Source organism: Rattus norvegicus, chromosome 7 (genome assembly GCF_021556685.1).
Source record: "Rattus norvegicus strain SHRSP/BbbUtx chromosome 7, alternate assembly SHRSP_T2T, whole genome shotgun sequence".
NCBI classification, from domain to species: Eukaryota; Metazoa; Chordata; class Mammalia; order Rodentia; family Muridae; genus Rattus; species Rattus norvegicus.
The window spans coordinates 49,203,634-49,219,955 of NC_141540.1; the positions used below are offsets into that span (position 1 = coordinate 49,203,634).

A 16,322-nucleotide genomic window follows, 5' to 3' on the forward strand; every position below is an offset into this window, starting at 1 on the left:
CTTTGAGTTGGGATTCTTCACTCTCTTCTATACCTATTATCCTATTATCATTGTGTCCTGGATTCCTGTATGTTTTGGGCCAGCAGCTTTTTCTATTTTACATTATCTTTGTCAGTTGTGTTGGTGATTTCTATGGAATTTTCTGCTCCTGAGATTCTCTCTTCTATCTCTTGTGTTCTGTTGTTGATTCTTGTATCTACGGCTCCTTGTCTCTTCCTTTGGTTTTCTAAATCTAGGCTTGTCTCCCTTTGTGCTTTCTTTATTGTTTCTATTTCCATTTTCAATTCTTTCACCTGATTGATTGCTTTTTCCTGTAATTGTTTCAGAGATTTTTCTTTCCTCTCTAAGAGCTTCTACTTGTTTACTTGTGTTTTCTTGCATTTCTCTAAAGGAGTTCTTCATGTCTTTCTTAAAGTCCTCCATCATCATGACCAAATGTGATTTTAAATCTAGATCTTACTTTTCTGGTGTGTATGCTTTGGTTGGAGAATTGGGCTCTGATGATGCCATGTAGTCTTGGTTTCTTTTGCTTGAGTTCCTGTGCTTACCTCTCCCTATCAGGCTGTGTCTGGTGTTACCTTGTTTTGCTATTTCTGACAGTGGCTTGACCTTCCTATAGGCCTGTGTGTCAAGAGTGCTGTAGACCTGTTTTCCTGTTTTCTTTCAGCCATTAATGGGAACAGAGTGTTTTACTTTCAGTCATGTAGTCATTCCTATCCACTGGCTTTCAGCTGTCCCTGTCAGTGGGAACCACAAAGGCCTGCCCCTGCTTCTCCTGGGTCCCTGTGCACAGGGCCCCAGATGGTGCTAGGCCTTTTCCTCTAGAGTCAGAAATGTGGTCAGAGATTAGTCTCCTCTGGATTCCCAGGTGTGTCTGCCCCTCTGAAGGTCTAGCTCTCCCTCTCATGGGATTTGGGTACAGGGAGCTGTTTGACCAGGTCCATTCAGATCTGGGTGTATTCTGTACAGTAGACCTCCTGAAGCTTGACTGCCCCTATCTTCCTCTACCCAGAGACCCTGTACAGTTTCCTCTTGAGCCAGGGATGTGAGCAAAGGCGAGCAGAAGTGGTGGTCTCTCCTGCCCTGCAGTCTCAGGATTGCCCACAGGTCTGTGTGATCAGCTCTCTCTCCCACGGTGTTTAGGAGCAGAGAGTTGTGGGACAATTTATTTTCAATTAAAACAACATTGTCCATACATTTTTGACAAATATAAATTTAATTAATTTATATATTTTTTTTTAATTTGTGACAGACATTCCCTAGGCAATATGGGTGGTTATCACTGTGTAGGCCAGGCTCATCTGAAGTTCTCAGGGTTCAACCTTCCTCTCATCTCCATGCAGGTGTATGAAGCCATCTTAGAAGGACTAAAGGCATGCAAGTGAGTTTTCTGGAGATGGCCCACCATTTTGCATAGCCTACCTTTTTGCATAGCTCTAAGAATGCAGAGTTCTTAAAGACTTCATCCCATGAATGATTCTTGATACTGATATGCATTTCCTGTCACAATTACATAGCCTAATTACAATTATTCCTGGGCATCAGCCCACCCTAGTGTTCAGATTCCTTGCAGATCAATATGAAAACAAACTTTCATGAATTAATGCTGTTCAGGTGTATTAATGAATTTAAAGAATTCCTAACCTGATTCAAGTAATTTTAAGATAAAAGTTTTAAGAGATGGTTTCAGTTGTTTTGCCAGAAAGATGTAATGAAGTTAAAATCAAGAATCCCAAATTACTCTCTACCGTTTTTCATAGAGTAACTGTGACAGGAATATAAATTATCAGTATTTCATTCTGTATATAATAACGTTAGCAGCAAGCAAGTAATAAATAAATAAATAAATAAATAAATAAGTAAAAAAAAAAGAATAGAATGTGTCCCCTCCTCACAGAATAGTAAGAAAAGGTGGCATAATCAAGGATACAATGGGTCTTCACAATTACACCAAGAAGAAAAATAGGCTCAAGTCAAATTTGTGACTAAGGAAAAGCATTCAATCTAGTTCAGATTGAAAAATGAAGGCACAGGTATAAACTATGATAAGAGGCCATGAGAAACTGTTGCTTTGAACTTATAAGTTTACAGAATGAAACACTGCCTCGAAATCACTATTGACATTTCTGTGACTCCCCTTTTGTATATCATTTCATCTATAAGGAATTTGGTAAAGAACTTTTGTCTAAGATGATATAAGAAGGCTACAAAGAAAGAAAAGAGTGTGGCCTTTGGAGCTCAGCCTCAGGAACAAATGTATTTATGTGTATCTCTGTTTGTTTATATCTTTGAATATGTATATACATGCATAGTAGGTATTTATGTTAATATGCATGAACGCTTGCAGAGTTGATGAGACAAATAGTCTGACCCAACAAGGATATGTGTGTGTATGTATATGAATATTTAAGTGTCTATGAGTGTGTCTATGTTGATGAATACCTTTCTTTTCTTTTCTCTCTTATTCACAATGAGTTAACAAGTTCCTAACCTCTGGCCTGGCCAACATTATGTTCTTGAGCTAGAAAGAAAGAACCCTAACACACCTTTTTTTTTTTCTTAATCCCCTGTTACTGCCAATAGGAATTAATTGTGAAAACTCAATGGCTTTTGGCCTTAGAATATATACAGAAGATAACTCAAAGATAAAAAAAAAAGTTTTGGTCAAGACCGTCAACTGCATATCCTTTCATTGTCCTTTCTCTGGACCCTTGCAGGGCTGTACTCTGGCAAGTGGGGTGATTAAAAGAGTACTCCATCATGCCTGGTTGTAGTATATACATAGACTAGCTAAAGATGGCCTGCAAACACGCTGAGCCCCATCATTTAAAACCTTCTTCACCCCCCTGTAATTTTGCTTTTATCCAGAGGCATTGTGTTTAGACATCGGTGTACATTTCCCTTTGCATTTATCTTGCTCTAGTTAATCTGTCTTCATTATGCCTTGGTTATACCTACATTATATGTGACTGAGCAGATGGAACAAGACAAAATGTATACCTATGGGCATGTATCCTCTCTCATTAGAGCCATAGTGAGTGATGAATATAATTTCCAGCAATCCTTATACATCCTTCTTTCCCTTTGACATATGCCCCTGTGCTAATCTCTCCTTTCCAATTAAATGCTTAATATCATCTTAATACACACGTGCCACCACTGATTGGCCTCTTTATAAAGTGAAAAAAGCAGAGATTGTCTTTGAAGACTCTCACTCCTATATTGTGACACACATGTTGCCATCTCTTTGAACCAGAGGTGGTCTTGCCATGCTCTTATCTAATACAGATGATATTCCTTTCCCTATACATATTCCTACTATGAAGAAGGGGAGATTCATTAATACTATTGTTATATTATCAACACAATTATATACTATTTATAATGTTTTACTACCACATATGTGCAATGAAAATTTACATATATACTTTCATAATTCTAAACAAATTACTATAAGCACTTAAATGACTCACTTGAGTTTCAAACTAAGGTAAAAACAATTAAACGCGCTGTATCTGCTTAGAGTGACCAATCAACAGTTTCTGAACTTACCTTAGTAGCAAAAAAAAATTAAATGCCTACCTAAAACTATTTTCCTATTAGAAATCCCAAATCCCCACCCCCAAATTCAAATTTGAGGCAAAGCACAAATAGTACTCTGAATTATATGATTGGACTGACTCATGTTTATAACCTTCCTTATTTTCATAAAATTCCAAGAATGAAAACCAAAATACATGACAATAATTTTAAATTCTGATATGGTGATGTGTGTCTGAACTCCTACCTAATGGTTAATTGTTCAAGACTGGTCTACGTACTAACAATCAGTCACAGATCTGTGAAAATAAAATAAAATATTATTTCTTAAGTCACAAAAAATACATTTAAGTATTTCAGGTTAATTCAATGGTAAAAAAAGACACTTGCACACTACAATCAATTCTTTTTGATGGTTTCATAAACCAATTTCCCTTTTAGACCTTATCATGTCGCAACTTCAATTTGACATTTCCTCCCTCTAAAGAAGTATGCAATTGGGAATCATGCAAAATGAAATTTTCAGTCCATAAAATCCTTCATAGTTTATCTTGCATGAAGAGCTAGTAAATGTTCTATAAATATTCATGGTCTTGCGGTTACCAAGTAGCTGAGATAAATGTGAGTTATGAAAATATACCTTCATAGAAAAGCCCAAACTGATTATTTCACGGTGAGATAGAAGCATTCTTTACAAGGTCTAATGAATGACCAATGCACCTATTTTGTTTCAAAAAGCCTTCCTTACTTATTGCTTTATATTTTCCTCAGGACAAACATACAATGTTACCATATAATATACACTATTTGATGGCTTTTATGTTATAACTGATGCACAATTTTTCTGTCCTTAGCTCACTTATTGATTCTCAATTTTCTACTTTAACATAAAATTCTGGATCATAATTTTTATTATATATTTATCAAAACTCTTCTCACTTCATCAAAATAAGCATTTACTTAAGAAGGGGCAGAGATGTTGCCTAATGCATGTGAAGGCTGGGCATAATGTGTCTTCAGCATGAAAGGAGAGAGAACTGAGTCCTGGTACACAGTTCACTTCCACCTTAAATTCAGTTGAGATTCTGAGCTCATGAAATTCTGTTTTCTGTATTTACGTTAGGATTTTTTTTTCCATTAATGCCTTTCTGGAAATATCCTCATAGGTAAACCTAATATTCTTCCCATGGTTTTGCTGCATCTAATCAGGCTAGTAATGAAGATTAGCTAACCAGTCAGGAGAATGGCAGAATATGTAGCATTCTACCTATTGATATCTCCATTCTTAATTAGTTCATTTTTTAATTATTCTCTCAGATATTACATCCTGACTACAGTTTCCCCTCCTTTCTGTTTTCCCAGTCTCCTTCTGCTTCTCTCTTCCCCAGATCCACTACTCCTCCATTTGACTTCAGAAAAGAGTAGGCCTCATGGAGATATCAAACAAAGGTGGCATAACAAGTTAAAATGAGACTAGGTACATCCTCACACATCAAGGTTTGACATGTAACTCACTAAGAGAAAGGTGCCCCCAAAACAGTCCAATGAGTTAGAAAGAGCCCCTGCTCCCACTAATAGGAGTCCCATTTTCCAAGGAGATTACTGGTGTTTTACCTCTTATAATTTCTCTGACTCTTCTTGTAGAATGTTCCCTGAGTGTTAGGTGCTGTCTTTTTTTCCTAGTTATTTAAGATTAAGCCTAAAATCTCACACATGATATATAAATGATCCACTACTGGGCTTTATTCTATCAATTTATTTATCTGTGTATCTATATCTATCTCTTTAGTTTTCCTTTTAGATGAGTGTATATGAATATTTATATATGAACTTTCTTTGTGAACCTGCTGTGTGACCCAGGAATAAAAACTCCTGGAAGTATATTGAAGGGATCTAACTCAGAACAGAATAAAGACATCTGCAATTCCACGTTGGTTATCATTGTTATTCACAACAGCCATGTAATGATATTAGCCTAGGTATCCATCAGTGAATGACTGCATAAAGAAACACTATGTTTAAATACATGTGTCATATATTTGCATAGCGTAGAATTTATATTATGCAATTTAAGAAAAATAGTTGATTATTAAGCTGAAAATGAAAGTTGTACTTAGAAAGACAAACATCATGGGTTTTGCTTTTTTCATATGAAACAGGATCTACAGAGAGGTGTGGGGTATAAAGAAGAAATGGAACTACTTGGGAAGAGGAAGGGGACCAGTGAGGAACCAGGAGAGTATATTTTTGAGAAAACACGATAAAAGTAGGAGAGAATGTTCAAACAAAATGTCATTGAAAACCAATTATCTTCATGTAAACAGTAAAGGAAGAAGTTAAAAAGGCAACTCATGTTTATCAGCTAATCATATAACATTTTGCAACTATATTATAGATTAAATGACCCATAATTCCTTGAGGATTTTTATGCATTTAAAAGATAAAGAAGAAAACATGGTTAAAGTAGGAATTGAATATTTGACAGTTAGATCTCAAAACAGAGCTTTGTCAAAGGTACAAGAACCAGAAATTTCTAATGCTAATAAATATGCTAATATCTTTTCTTATTCTGGAGAAGAATTTGAAAATTTGCTTAAACATAGCTGCAGAAAATAATTATTCTGATAATCAAATCCCATATAACACAACAGTGCTACTTACCTTTTCTATACAGATATTTACCTAATCATTTATTGACTTTACAGAGATGAATAAGTTTGTAGTTTTTAGATTATTCTTCACAATCAAAAATAATTTAATATGCTTTTTAAATAGTTATATTTTCTTGGATATTTTATGTATTTACATTTCAAATGTTATCCCTTTCTCCTGTCTACTATACTGCCTCTCCCTTCTTCCTGCTTCTACGAGGATGTTCCCATTTCCACTCACCCACTCCAAACTCAACAACCTGGCATTATCCTACATTGGGGAAATGAGCATTCACGGGACCAAGGGCTATTTCTTCCATTGATGCTGGACAATTCCATCCTCTGTCACATATGTGACTGGAGTCATGTGTCCCTCCATGTGTACATATTGGTTAGTGGCTTAGTCCCTGGGATCTCTGGTGGGGTTTGATTATTAATACTGTTGTTCTTCTATGGTGTTCTTTCTGCTCCTTCACTCTTTTCTCTAATTCCTCTATTGAGTCCCCTTGTTCAGTGCAAACGTTATCTGCAACCACCCTCTTCTGCATCAGTAAGGCTGTAGCAGAATCTCTCAGGAGATACCCATATCTGGCTCCTGTCAGCAAGCACTTCTTGGTATCTGCAATAGTGACTAGGTTTGGTGGCTGCGTATGTGATGGATCCCCAGGTGGGGCAGTCTCTGGATGACCTTTTCCTCAGTCCCTGCTCCACTCTTTGTCCCTGTATTTCCTCAAGTGAGTATTTTGTTCTCCCTTCTAAGAAGGAATGAAGCATCTACATTTGTTTTTGTCTTTGTTCTTCAGCTGCTCGAACCTGTGAATTTTCCCTTAGGTATTCCTAGCTTTTGGGCAAATATGCAGGTATCAGTGAATGCTACCATTTGTGTTCTATTGTGACTGGGTCACCTTACTCAGGATGATTTTTTCTAGTTCCATCCATTTGCCTAGGAATTTCATGTAGTCATTTAAAAAAAAAAGCTGAGTAATACCCTACTGTATAAATGTACCACGTTTTCTGCTTTTATTACTCTGTTGAAGGGCATCTGGGTTCTTTCTAGGTCCTGGCTATTATAAATAAGGCTGCTATGAATGTAGTGGAGCATGTGTCCTTGTTATATGTTGGGGCATCTTTTGGGTATATTCTCAGGAGTGGTATAGCTGAGTCCCTAGGTAGTACTATGTCCAATTTTCTAAGGAAAAGCCTGACTGATTTCCGGAGTGGTTGTACCAGCTTGCAATCTCACCAATATTGGAGGAGTGTTCCTCTTTCTCCACACCCTCACCAGCATCTGCTGTCATCTGAGTTTTTATCTTAGTCATTCTGACTGGTGTGAAGTGGAATCTCAGGGTTGTTTTGATTTGCATTTCCCTGATGACTAAGGATGTTGAACATTTCTTCAGGTGCTTCTCAGCCATTTGGGATTCCTCAGTTAAGAATTTTTTTGTTTAGCTCTGTACTCCATTTTTTTTTTATTCTTTTTTTCGGAGCTGGGGACTGAACCAAGGGCCTTGCGCTTGCTAGGCATGCGTTCTACCACTGAGCTAAATCCCCAACCCCTGTACTCCATTTTTTAACAGGATTATTTGAATCTCTGTAGTCTAACTTCTGGAGTTCTTTGTATATTATTATATATTAGCCCTCTATTGGATATAAGATTGATAAAGACCTTTTCCCAATCTGTTGGTTGCCGTTTTGTCCTATTGACAGTGTCCCTTACCTTATAGAAGCTTTGCAATTTTATGAGGTCCCAGTTGTGAATTCTTGATCTTAGACCATAAGCCATTATTGCTTTGTCCAGGAAATTTTCCCCTATGTCTATGTGTTCAAGGCTCTTCCCATTTTTCTCTTCTATAAGTTTCAGTTTATCTGGTTTTGTATTGAGGTCCTTAATCCACTTGGACTTGAGCTTCATACATGGAGATAAGAATGGGTCAATTTGCAATCTTCTAATGATTATCTCCAGTTCAGTCAGCACCATTTGTTGAAAATGTTATCTTTTTCCATTTAGCTCCTTTGTTAATGATCAAGTGACCATAGGTGTGTGGGTTCATTTCTGGGTCTTCAATTCTATTCCATTGATCTACCTGGCTGTCTCTGTACCATGCAGTTTTTGTTTTGTTTTGTTTTGTTTTTTATCATGATTTCTCTGTAACCCAGCTTGAGGTCTGGGAATGTAATTCCCCCAGAAGTTCTTTTACTGTTGAGAATAGTTTTCACTATCCTGGGCTTTTTGCTTTTCCAAATGAATCTGCAAATTGTTCTTTCTAATTCTATGAAGAATTGAGGTGGAATTTGGATGGGAATTGCATTGAATTTGTAGATTGCTTTTGGCAAGATGGCCATTTTTACTATATTGTTCTTGTCAACCCTTGAGCATGGGAGATCTTTCCATCTTCTGAGATCGTCAATTTCTTTTGTCAGAAACTTCAAGGTTTGGAGCATAGATGTTCAGAATTGACAGTTAATCTTGGTAGATTTTTCCCTTGATTATTATAATGTGTCCTTCCTTATATTTTTTGTTAACTTTTGACTGAACATTGATTTTATTTGTTATTAGAGTCGCTATTCCAGCTTGTTTCTTGAGACAATTTGCTTGGAATACTGTTTTTCAGACTTTTACTCTGAGGTAGTATCTGTCTTTGTTTCTGAAGTGTATTTCCTGTATGCAGCAAAATGCAGGGTCCTCTTTACGTATCCAGTCTGTTAGTCTATGTCTTTTTATTGGGGAATTGAGTCCATTGATATTAAGAGATAGTAAGGAATAGTGACTGTTGTTTCCTGGTTTTTGTTTTTTGTTTTTGTTTCGTTTTTTAATTGTTAGATGTGGAATTATGTTTATGTGGCTCTCTTCTTTTGGGTTTGCTGCCTGAAAATTTCTTTCTTGCTTTTCTAGGGTGTAATTTCCCTCCTTGTGTTGGAATTTTCCATCTATTTTTCTTCATAGGGCTGGATTATGTAAAGACATTGTGTAAATTTGGTTTTGCCAGAGAATATCTTTGTTTCTCCATTTATGTTAACTGAGAGTTTTGTTGGATATAGTAGCCTGGGCTGGCATTCGTGTTCTTAGTGTCTCTATGACATCTGCCCAGGATCTTCTGGATTTTATAGTCTCTGGTGAGAAGTCTGGTGTAGTTCAGATAGGTCTGCCTTTATATGTTACTTGACTTTTTCCCTTACTGCTTTTAATATTCTTTCTTGGTTTTGTGTGTTTGGTGTTGGTTTGTGAGTGTGTGTGTGTGTGTGTGTGTGTGTGTGTGTGTGTCTGTGTGTGACAGGAGGGATTTCTTTTCTGGTCCAATTTATTTGGAATTCTGTAGGCTTCTTGTACGTTCCTAGCCATCTGTTTCTTTAGGTTAGGGACGTTTTCTTGTTTAATTTAGTTGAAGTTATTTACTAGCCCTTTAAGTTGGGGAATTTTCCGTCCCTAAGATTCTCTCTTCAATCTCTCATATTCTATTGATGATGCTTGAGAGGTCTATGACCTCTTGATCTCTTTCCTAGATTTTCTATCTCAAGGGTTGTCTCTCTTTGTGACTTCTTTATTTTTTTTTTACTTCCATTTTTAAATCCTGGATGGTTTTGTTTAATTCCTTCACCTGTTTGGTTGTTTTTTTCCTATAATTCCTTAAGGGAATTTTGTGTTTCTTCTTTAAGGGCTTCTACTTTTTTACCTGTGATGTCCTATGTTTCTTTAAGGGAGTTATTTATGTCTTTCTTAAAGTCCTCTATAATCATCATGAGATGTGTTTTTAAATCCAAATCTTGCTTTCCCAGTTTGTTGGGATATTTAATATTTGCTTTGATGGGAGAACTAGACTCTGATGTTGCTAAGTAGTCTTGGTTTCTGTTGCTTAGTTCCCTTTGCTTACCTTTGACACCTACTTATCTCTTATCTTAGTTGGTCTTGCTTTCTCTGACTGGAGCTTGTCTCTCCAATGGGCCTGTGAGCCTCTGAGCCTGTGAGCCTGTGATCTTTTGTGTGGCAGACCAGATCTCTCTAGGCAGATTTTGGGTCTGATAGTTGTGGAATGGCCCTTGCTCTGGATGCAGATGGAGACTAGAAAGGCCTCATCCCAGGCTACCCTGTGGCTCAAGAGTCCTGTGCACTCGTAGGATAGTCAATGGGGAGATAGTGGGGTATCACTTGTGGTCTGAGGGCTTAGGAGGAAGAGTGTTCCTTGCAGATCAGCTCTTTGCAGGCAGGAATTGTGTCCAAGGGCTGTAGAACAGTCCTGGCTCTGGGTGCTGATGGAGACCAGAAGGACATAATTTTATATTCCTAATAATCTATTCGATTACTATTTTGAGGGAAGCTTCTTGATTAATGCACAGACCCATAAAATACAAATTCTACCCTCATGAATTATGGTAGAGGGTACCAAATAACCTAAAACTTTAAGCTAACAAATAGATCTGTACTTCAAATGTGTTTAAACTTATACCAATTAATGTTAACCACTCTGTAAACTATGGTAGTCTTTTTCTTTATTGGATTTTTTAAATTCACGTTTTAAATATTAATCCCTTCCCCAGTTTCCCATCCATATCCCCCTCCTCTTCTTCTATAAGGGTGTTCCCCTCCCTAACAACCCCCATCCTCGCCTACCTGATATGAAATTCTCCTATACTGGGGTGGTCCATCATTGGCAGAACCAAGGACTTCTCATACCATTGGTGTCTAAGGACATCTCTGCTACAGTAATCTTTAAAGTAATCTTTCTACAACGATGACTGAGCGGTTCAGCTCTCTTCACTATGTTCCTTATAGTGACATCTCTGGACCCAAACTGAAATGTGAGGGAGTAATATTAAGAACAGACCGTGAAGTTAGTCAATTTTTTAGTTATTAAATTATGAAACTCTAGAATACAGTAAATAATATTCTTTTGGTATGAAGCAAACCTGTTTGTTAAACACTGTTTATCTATCAAAAGCTACGAAGCACCTATATTAATAGGGGTGTTTTTCTTAAGTATTATTATTACTGATCCTACAGAATTAAGCTGTTTAAGACATGTTTAAGAGTAGAACAAACTTTCTACTTCTTGTGATATATAACTGACAAGTAGTAACCAAAGAAATTATGACTTGATTTCACATTGATGTACAATCATTTCAATAATTAAGAAATTAATTCATCCATAACATCATAATTGTGTGCATATGTGAGTTTGCATAGGCACATGCTCATTTCTAATACTGCTAACACATACTTCATGCTGGAGGCAAACATAATAAGTGAGCAACACACAATGCTAATCAACTAGCTACATTTATACTTGTAAATGCCAATGAGGTATAAACTGCAATATTCCATGATTCTAGATCCCTGATCAACTACTTAAATCAGAAGTGAGCAACTTATCATATGACATACAAATTACATTTTCCTTTGGCTTAGTGGAAAGTACTCATTTTCAAACTGTTTTTCTCTTTTTTCTTTTATAGACTTTCAAAGTGTACCAATGGAGTAACGAGGAATAACCACGCAGTTTATAGTGGGAAGGTAAAACAGGCATCGAAGGAGTAGATGAGTTATTTTCATGTCAATGGACTAAAATCCATAGAAAGTCTGCAGCTTGGGATGCAAAGATAACTAATTTCAACCCTAAATAATCCAAGTTTCCTTTTTCTCCAGTTCTAGAGAAAATACAACTTTTTGTAGTTTGTTTGATCTATTGTCTATATAGTACCAATATAACTACTGTCATATAACTGAAATGGATTTTTGAAAAAGCATAAATAATTAAATTGTTCATTACTTAACTCATGGTTATCCAGTATTTTAGTTCATTTTCTTTTTTTTTTTTTTGGTTCTTTTTTTTCGGAGCTGGGGACCGAACCCAGGGCCTTGTGCTTCCTAGGTAAGCGCTCTACCACTGAGCTAAATCCCCAGCCCCTTAGTTCATTTTCTAATTGTGTTGAGCAGGTGCCTAACAAGAAATGTTGTAAGGACAGAATATTTTATTTTGCTTTGTAAGAATAGTCTATCATGTTGGCAGGCATAGTGACAGCAATATGGTTATATTGCCTCTTTAATCAGGAACTTTCTAAATACCTTGTTTCTGCAGGAAACTTGAATAAATAATCTTACTGTACCTATTCACCTTTTGTCATTATGATGAGCTCACCAGAGACTAAACTACTTGATGTGCATCACTATTTTTATATAGATATGTTTAGCAAAAAATGAGTCATTAAAAGGTTATAAATAGAGAATGTTTATATTTTCATGCATTCTGCAACATTTCTTATGTTTTCTAAAGAATTTCTACATCTTTATATAGGATGTCAATTTTTTTTAACTTGAGTATTTTTCTTTTTTTTTTATTAACTTGAGTATTTCTTATATACATTTCGAGTGTTATTCCCTTTCCCGGTTTCCAGGCAAACATTGCCCTAATCCCTCTCTCCTCCCCTTCCTTATGTGTGTTCCCCTCTCCATGCTCCCCCCACTGCCGCCCTCCCCCAACAGTCTAGTTCACTGGGGTTTCAGTCTTAGCAGGACCCAGGGCTTCCCCTTCCACTGGTGCTCTTACTAGGATATTTATTGTTACCTATGAGGTCAGAGTCCAGGGTCAGTCCATGTATAGTCTTTAGGTAGTGGCTTAGTCCCTGGAAGCTCTGGTTGCTTGGCATTGTTGTACATATGGGGTCTCGAGCCCCTTCAAGCTCTTCCAGTTCTTTCTCTGATTCCTTCAACGGGGGTCCTATTCTCAGTTCAGTGGTTTGCTGCTGGCATTCGCCTCTGTGTTTGCTGTATTCTGGCTGTGTCTCTTAGGAGCGATCTACATCCGGCTCCTGTCAGCCTGCACGTCTTTGATTCATCCATCTTGTCTAATTGGGTGGCTGTATATGTATGGGCCACATGTGGGGCAGGCTCTGAATGGGTGTTCCTTCAGTCTCTGTTTTAATCTTTGCCTCTCTCTTCCCTGCCAAGGGTATTCTTGTTCCCCTTTTAAAGAAGGAGTGAAGCATTCACATTTTGATCATCCGTCTTGAGTTTCATTTGTTCCAGGCATCTAGGGTAATTCAAGCATTTGGGCTAATAGCCACTTATCAATGAGTGCATACCATGTATGTCTTTCTGTGATTGGGTTAGCTCACTCAGGATGATATTTTCCAGTTCCAACCATTTGCCTACGAATTTCATAAAGTCATTGTTTTTGATAACTGAGTAATATTCCATTGTGTAGATGTACCACATTTTCTGTATCTATTCCTCTGTTGAAGGGCATCTGGGTTCTTTCCAGCTTCTGGCTATTATAAATAAGGCTGTGATGAACATAGTGGAGCACGTGGCTTTGTTATATGTTGGGACATCTTTTGGCCAAGAGAGGTATAGCTGGATCCTCAGGCAGTTCAAGTCCAATTTTCTGAGGAACCTCCAGACTGATTTCCAGAATGGTTGTACCAGTCTGCAATCCCACCAACAATGGAGGAGTGTTCCTCTTTCTCCACATCCTCTCCAGCATCTGCTGTCACCTGAGTTTTTGATCTTAGCTATTCTCACTGGTGTGAGGTGAAATCTCAGGGTTGTTTTGATTTGCATTTCCCTTATGACTAAAGATGTTGAACATTTCTTTCAGTGTTTCTCAGCCATTCGGCATTCCTCACCTGTGAACTCTTTGTTTAGTTCTGAACCCCATTTTTTAATAGGGTTATTTGTCTCCCTGCGGTCTAACTTATTGAGTTCTTTGTATATTTTGGATATAAGGCCTCTATCTGTTGTAGGATTGGTAAAGATCTTTTCCCAATCTGTTGGTTGCCGTTTTGTCCTAACCACAGTGTCCTTTGCCTTACAGAAGCTTTGTAGTTTTATGAGATCCCATTTGTCGATTCTTGATCTTAGAGCATAAGTCATTGGTATTTTGTTCAGGATGTCAAAAATTTTTATTAGCTTTTAGTCCTTTTACACAATCTTTTGACGCTGAAAGTGGTAACAAGTTGTCTTTTTCTCTCGGGGAAACTTGGTAAGCTCCAGCTATTACTATGTAGTGAAATCTCTTGTATTTTCTATAAACACTTTTACTAAACTTTTCAGATGGACCAGCTCAACTGTGTCATCTGTGCCTCATAACATTTAAAGAAGAAGTGCTTTCCTTCTGCCCATGTATTTTTGTTTTGGTCAGGTTATTTCCCTCAAGAAAGTCTTTTTGCCCTACTTCTAGACCATTAAATGGATCGTCATACAAGCCACAATCACCAAAGTGTTAATGATGAACAGAATGTGGGAACTTCTGTAAGATGAGTTTACATAGGTTTCTAAGGTCACCTTTTATGAATGCACACCAATCTTCTCTTTATAAATATATTTATTTGACCAGTTGTGTTCATTTTCAAACACTCAAACACCATCCCTTTGGGTGGCTTTCTGATAAATGGAGCTTGTTTTTCCTCTCACTTTATACCTTCTGGTTTTTCATTTCCTTGTCTCGCTAGGTAGAACTTTTTTTATATGAATACTACAGAAACTCATGGGAAGACCGAGTCCCAATCCTTTTTTTTTTTTTATACAAAAGCAAAGAGCGTTTATTCTGCAGAAACAACCAACATGCAGGAATCAGCCATTCATACAAAATGGCAACAGCCAGATGAGCTTTTGGGCTCCTTTTAAGTGCAGCGAGGGGGATTTTAGGGATGGTTAGGTCATTCTTAATATGATTGGCTAGGTAAGCAGCAGTTACTACATTGGTTCATTTTTTTTTTGAAGAAATTTTTTTTATTAACTTGAGTATTTCTTATTTACATTTCTTTTTTTTTATATATTTTTTTTATTAACTTGAGTATTTCTTATATACATTTCAAGTGTTATTCCCTTTCCCGGTATCCGGGCAAACATCACCCTCCCCCCTCCCCTTCCTTAAGGGTGTTCCCCTCCCAACCCTCCCCCCATTGCCGCCCTCCCCCCACCAGTCTAGTTCACTGGGGGTTCAGTCTTAGCAGGACCCAGGGCTTTCCCTTCCACTGGTGCTCTTACTAGGATATGCATTGCTACCTATGAGGTCAGAGTCCAGGGTCAGTCCATGTGTAGTCTTTGGGTAGGGGCTTAGTCCCTGGAAGCTATGGTTGCTTGGAATTGTTGTACATATGGAGTCTCGAGACGCTTCAAGCTCTTCCAGTTCTTTCTCTGATTCCTTCAACGGGGGTCCTATTCTCAGTTCAGTGGTTTGCTGCTGGCATTCGCCTCTGTATTTGCTGTATTCTGGCTGTGTCTCTTAGGAGCGATCTACATCCGGCTCCTGTCGGTCTGCACTTCTTTGCTTCATCCATCTTGTCTAATTGGGTGGCTATATATGTATGGGCCACATGTGGGGCAGACTCTGAATGGGTGTTCCTTCAGTCTCTGTTTTAATCTTTGCCTCTCTCTTCCCTGCCAAGGGTATTCTTGTTCCCCTTTTAAAGAAGGAGTGAAGCATTCACATTTTGATCATCCGTCTTGAGTTTCATTTGCTCTAGGCATCTAGGGTAATTCAAGCATTTGGGCTAATAGCCACTTATCAATGAGTGCATACCATGTATGTCTTTCTATGATTGGGTTAGCTCACTCAGGATGATGTTTTCCAGTTCCAACCATTTGCCTACGAATTTCATAAAGTCATTTTTTTTGATAGCTGAGTAATATTCCATTGTGTAGATGTACCACATTTTCTGTATCCATTCCTCTGTTGAAGGGCATCTGGGTTCTTTCCAGCTTCTGGCAATTATAAATAAGGCTGCAATGAACATAGTGGAGCACGTGTCTTTTTTATATGTTGGGGCATCGTTTGGGTATATGCCCAAGAGAGGTATAGCTGGATCCTCAGGCAGTTCAATGTTCAATTTTCTGAGGATTCTCCAGACTGATTTCCAGAATGGTTGTACCAGTTTGCAATCCCACCAACAATGGAGGAGTGTTCCTCTTCCTCCACATCCTCGCCAGCATCTGTTGTCCCCTGAGTATTTGATCTTAGCCATTCTCACTGGTGTGAGGTGAAATCTCAGGGTTGTTTCGATTTGCATTTCCCTTATGACTAAAGATGTTGAACATTTCTGTAGGTGTTTCTCAGCCATTCGGCATTCCTCAGCTGTGAATTCTTTGTTTAGCTCTGAACCCCATTTTTTAATAGGGTTATTTGTTTCCCTGCGGTC

General features: G+C 37.7%; 1 protein-coding gene across 3 annotated transcripts in view; it reads left to right on the forward strand.

Annotated features, from left to right (window-relative positions):
• The first annotated feature begins 204 nt into the window (after positions 1-204).
• LOC148004659 (uncharacterized) overlaps positions 205-16,322 on the forward strand; it is a 37,495-nt gene continuing 21,377 nt past the window's right edge. The window contains exons 1-5 of one of the 3 annotated variants that reach the window (XM_087559473.1): positions 205-467; positions 1,013-1,107; positions 1,344-1,381; positions 5,700-5,779; positions 11,640-11,957. In XM_087559473.1, coding sequence (XP_087415599.1) covers positions 401-467; positions 1,013-1,107; positions 1,344-1,381; positions 5,700-5,779; positions 11,640-11,665 — 306 coding nt within the window. In that variant the 5' untranslated portion in view covers positions 205-400 and the 3' untranslated portion in view covers positions 11,666-11,957. Of the gene's footprint in view, positions 869-1,012; positions 1,108-1,343; positions 1,382-5,699; positions 5,780-11,639; positions 11,958-16,322 lie in introns of those variants that run through there. The other 2 variants (XR_015624620.1, XM_087559472.1) reach the window with 2 other exon arrangements.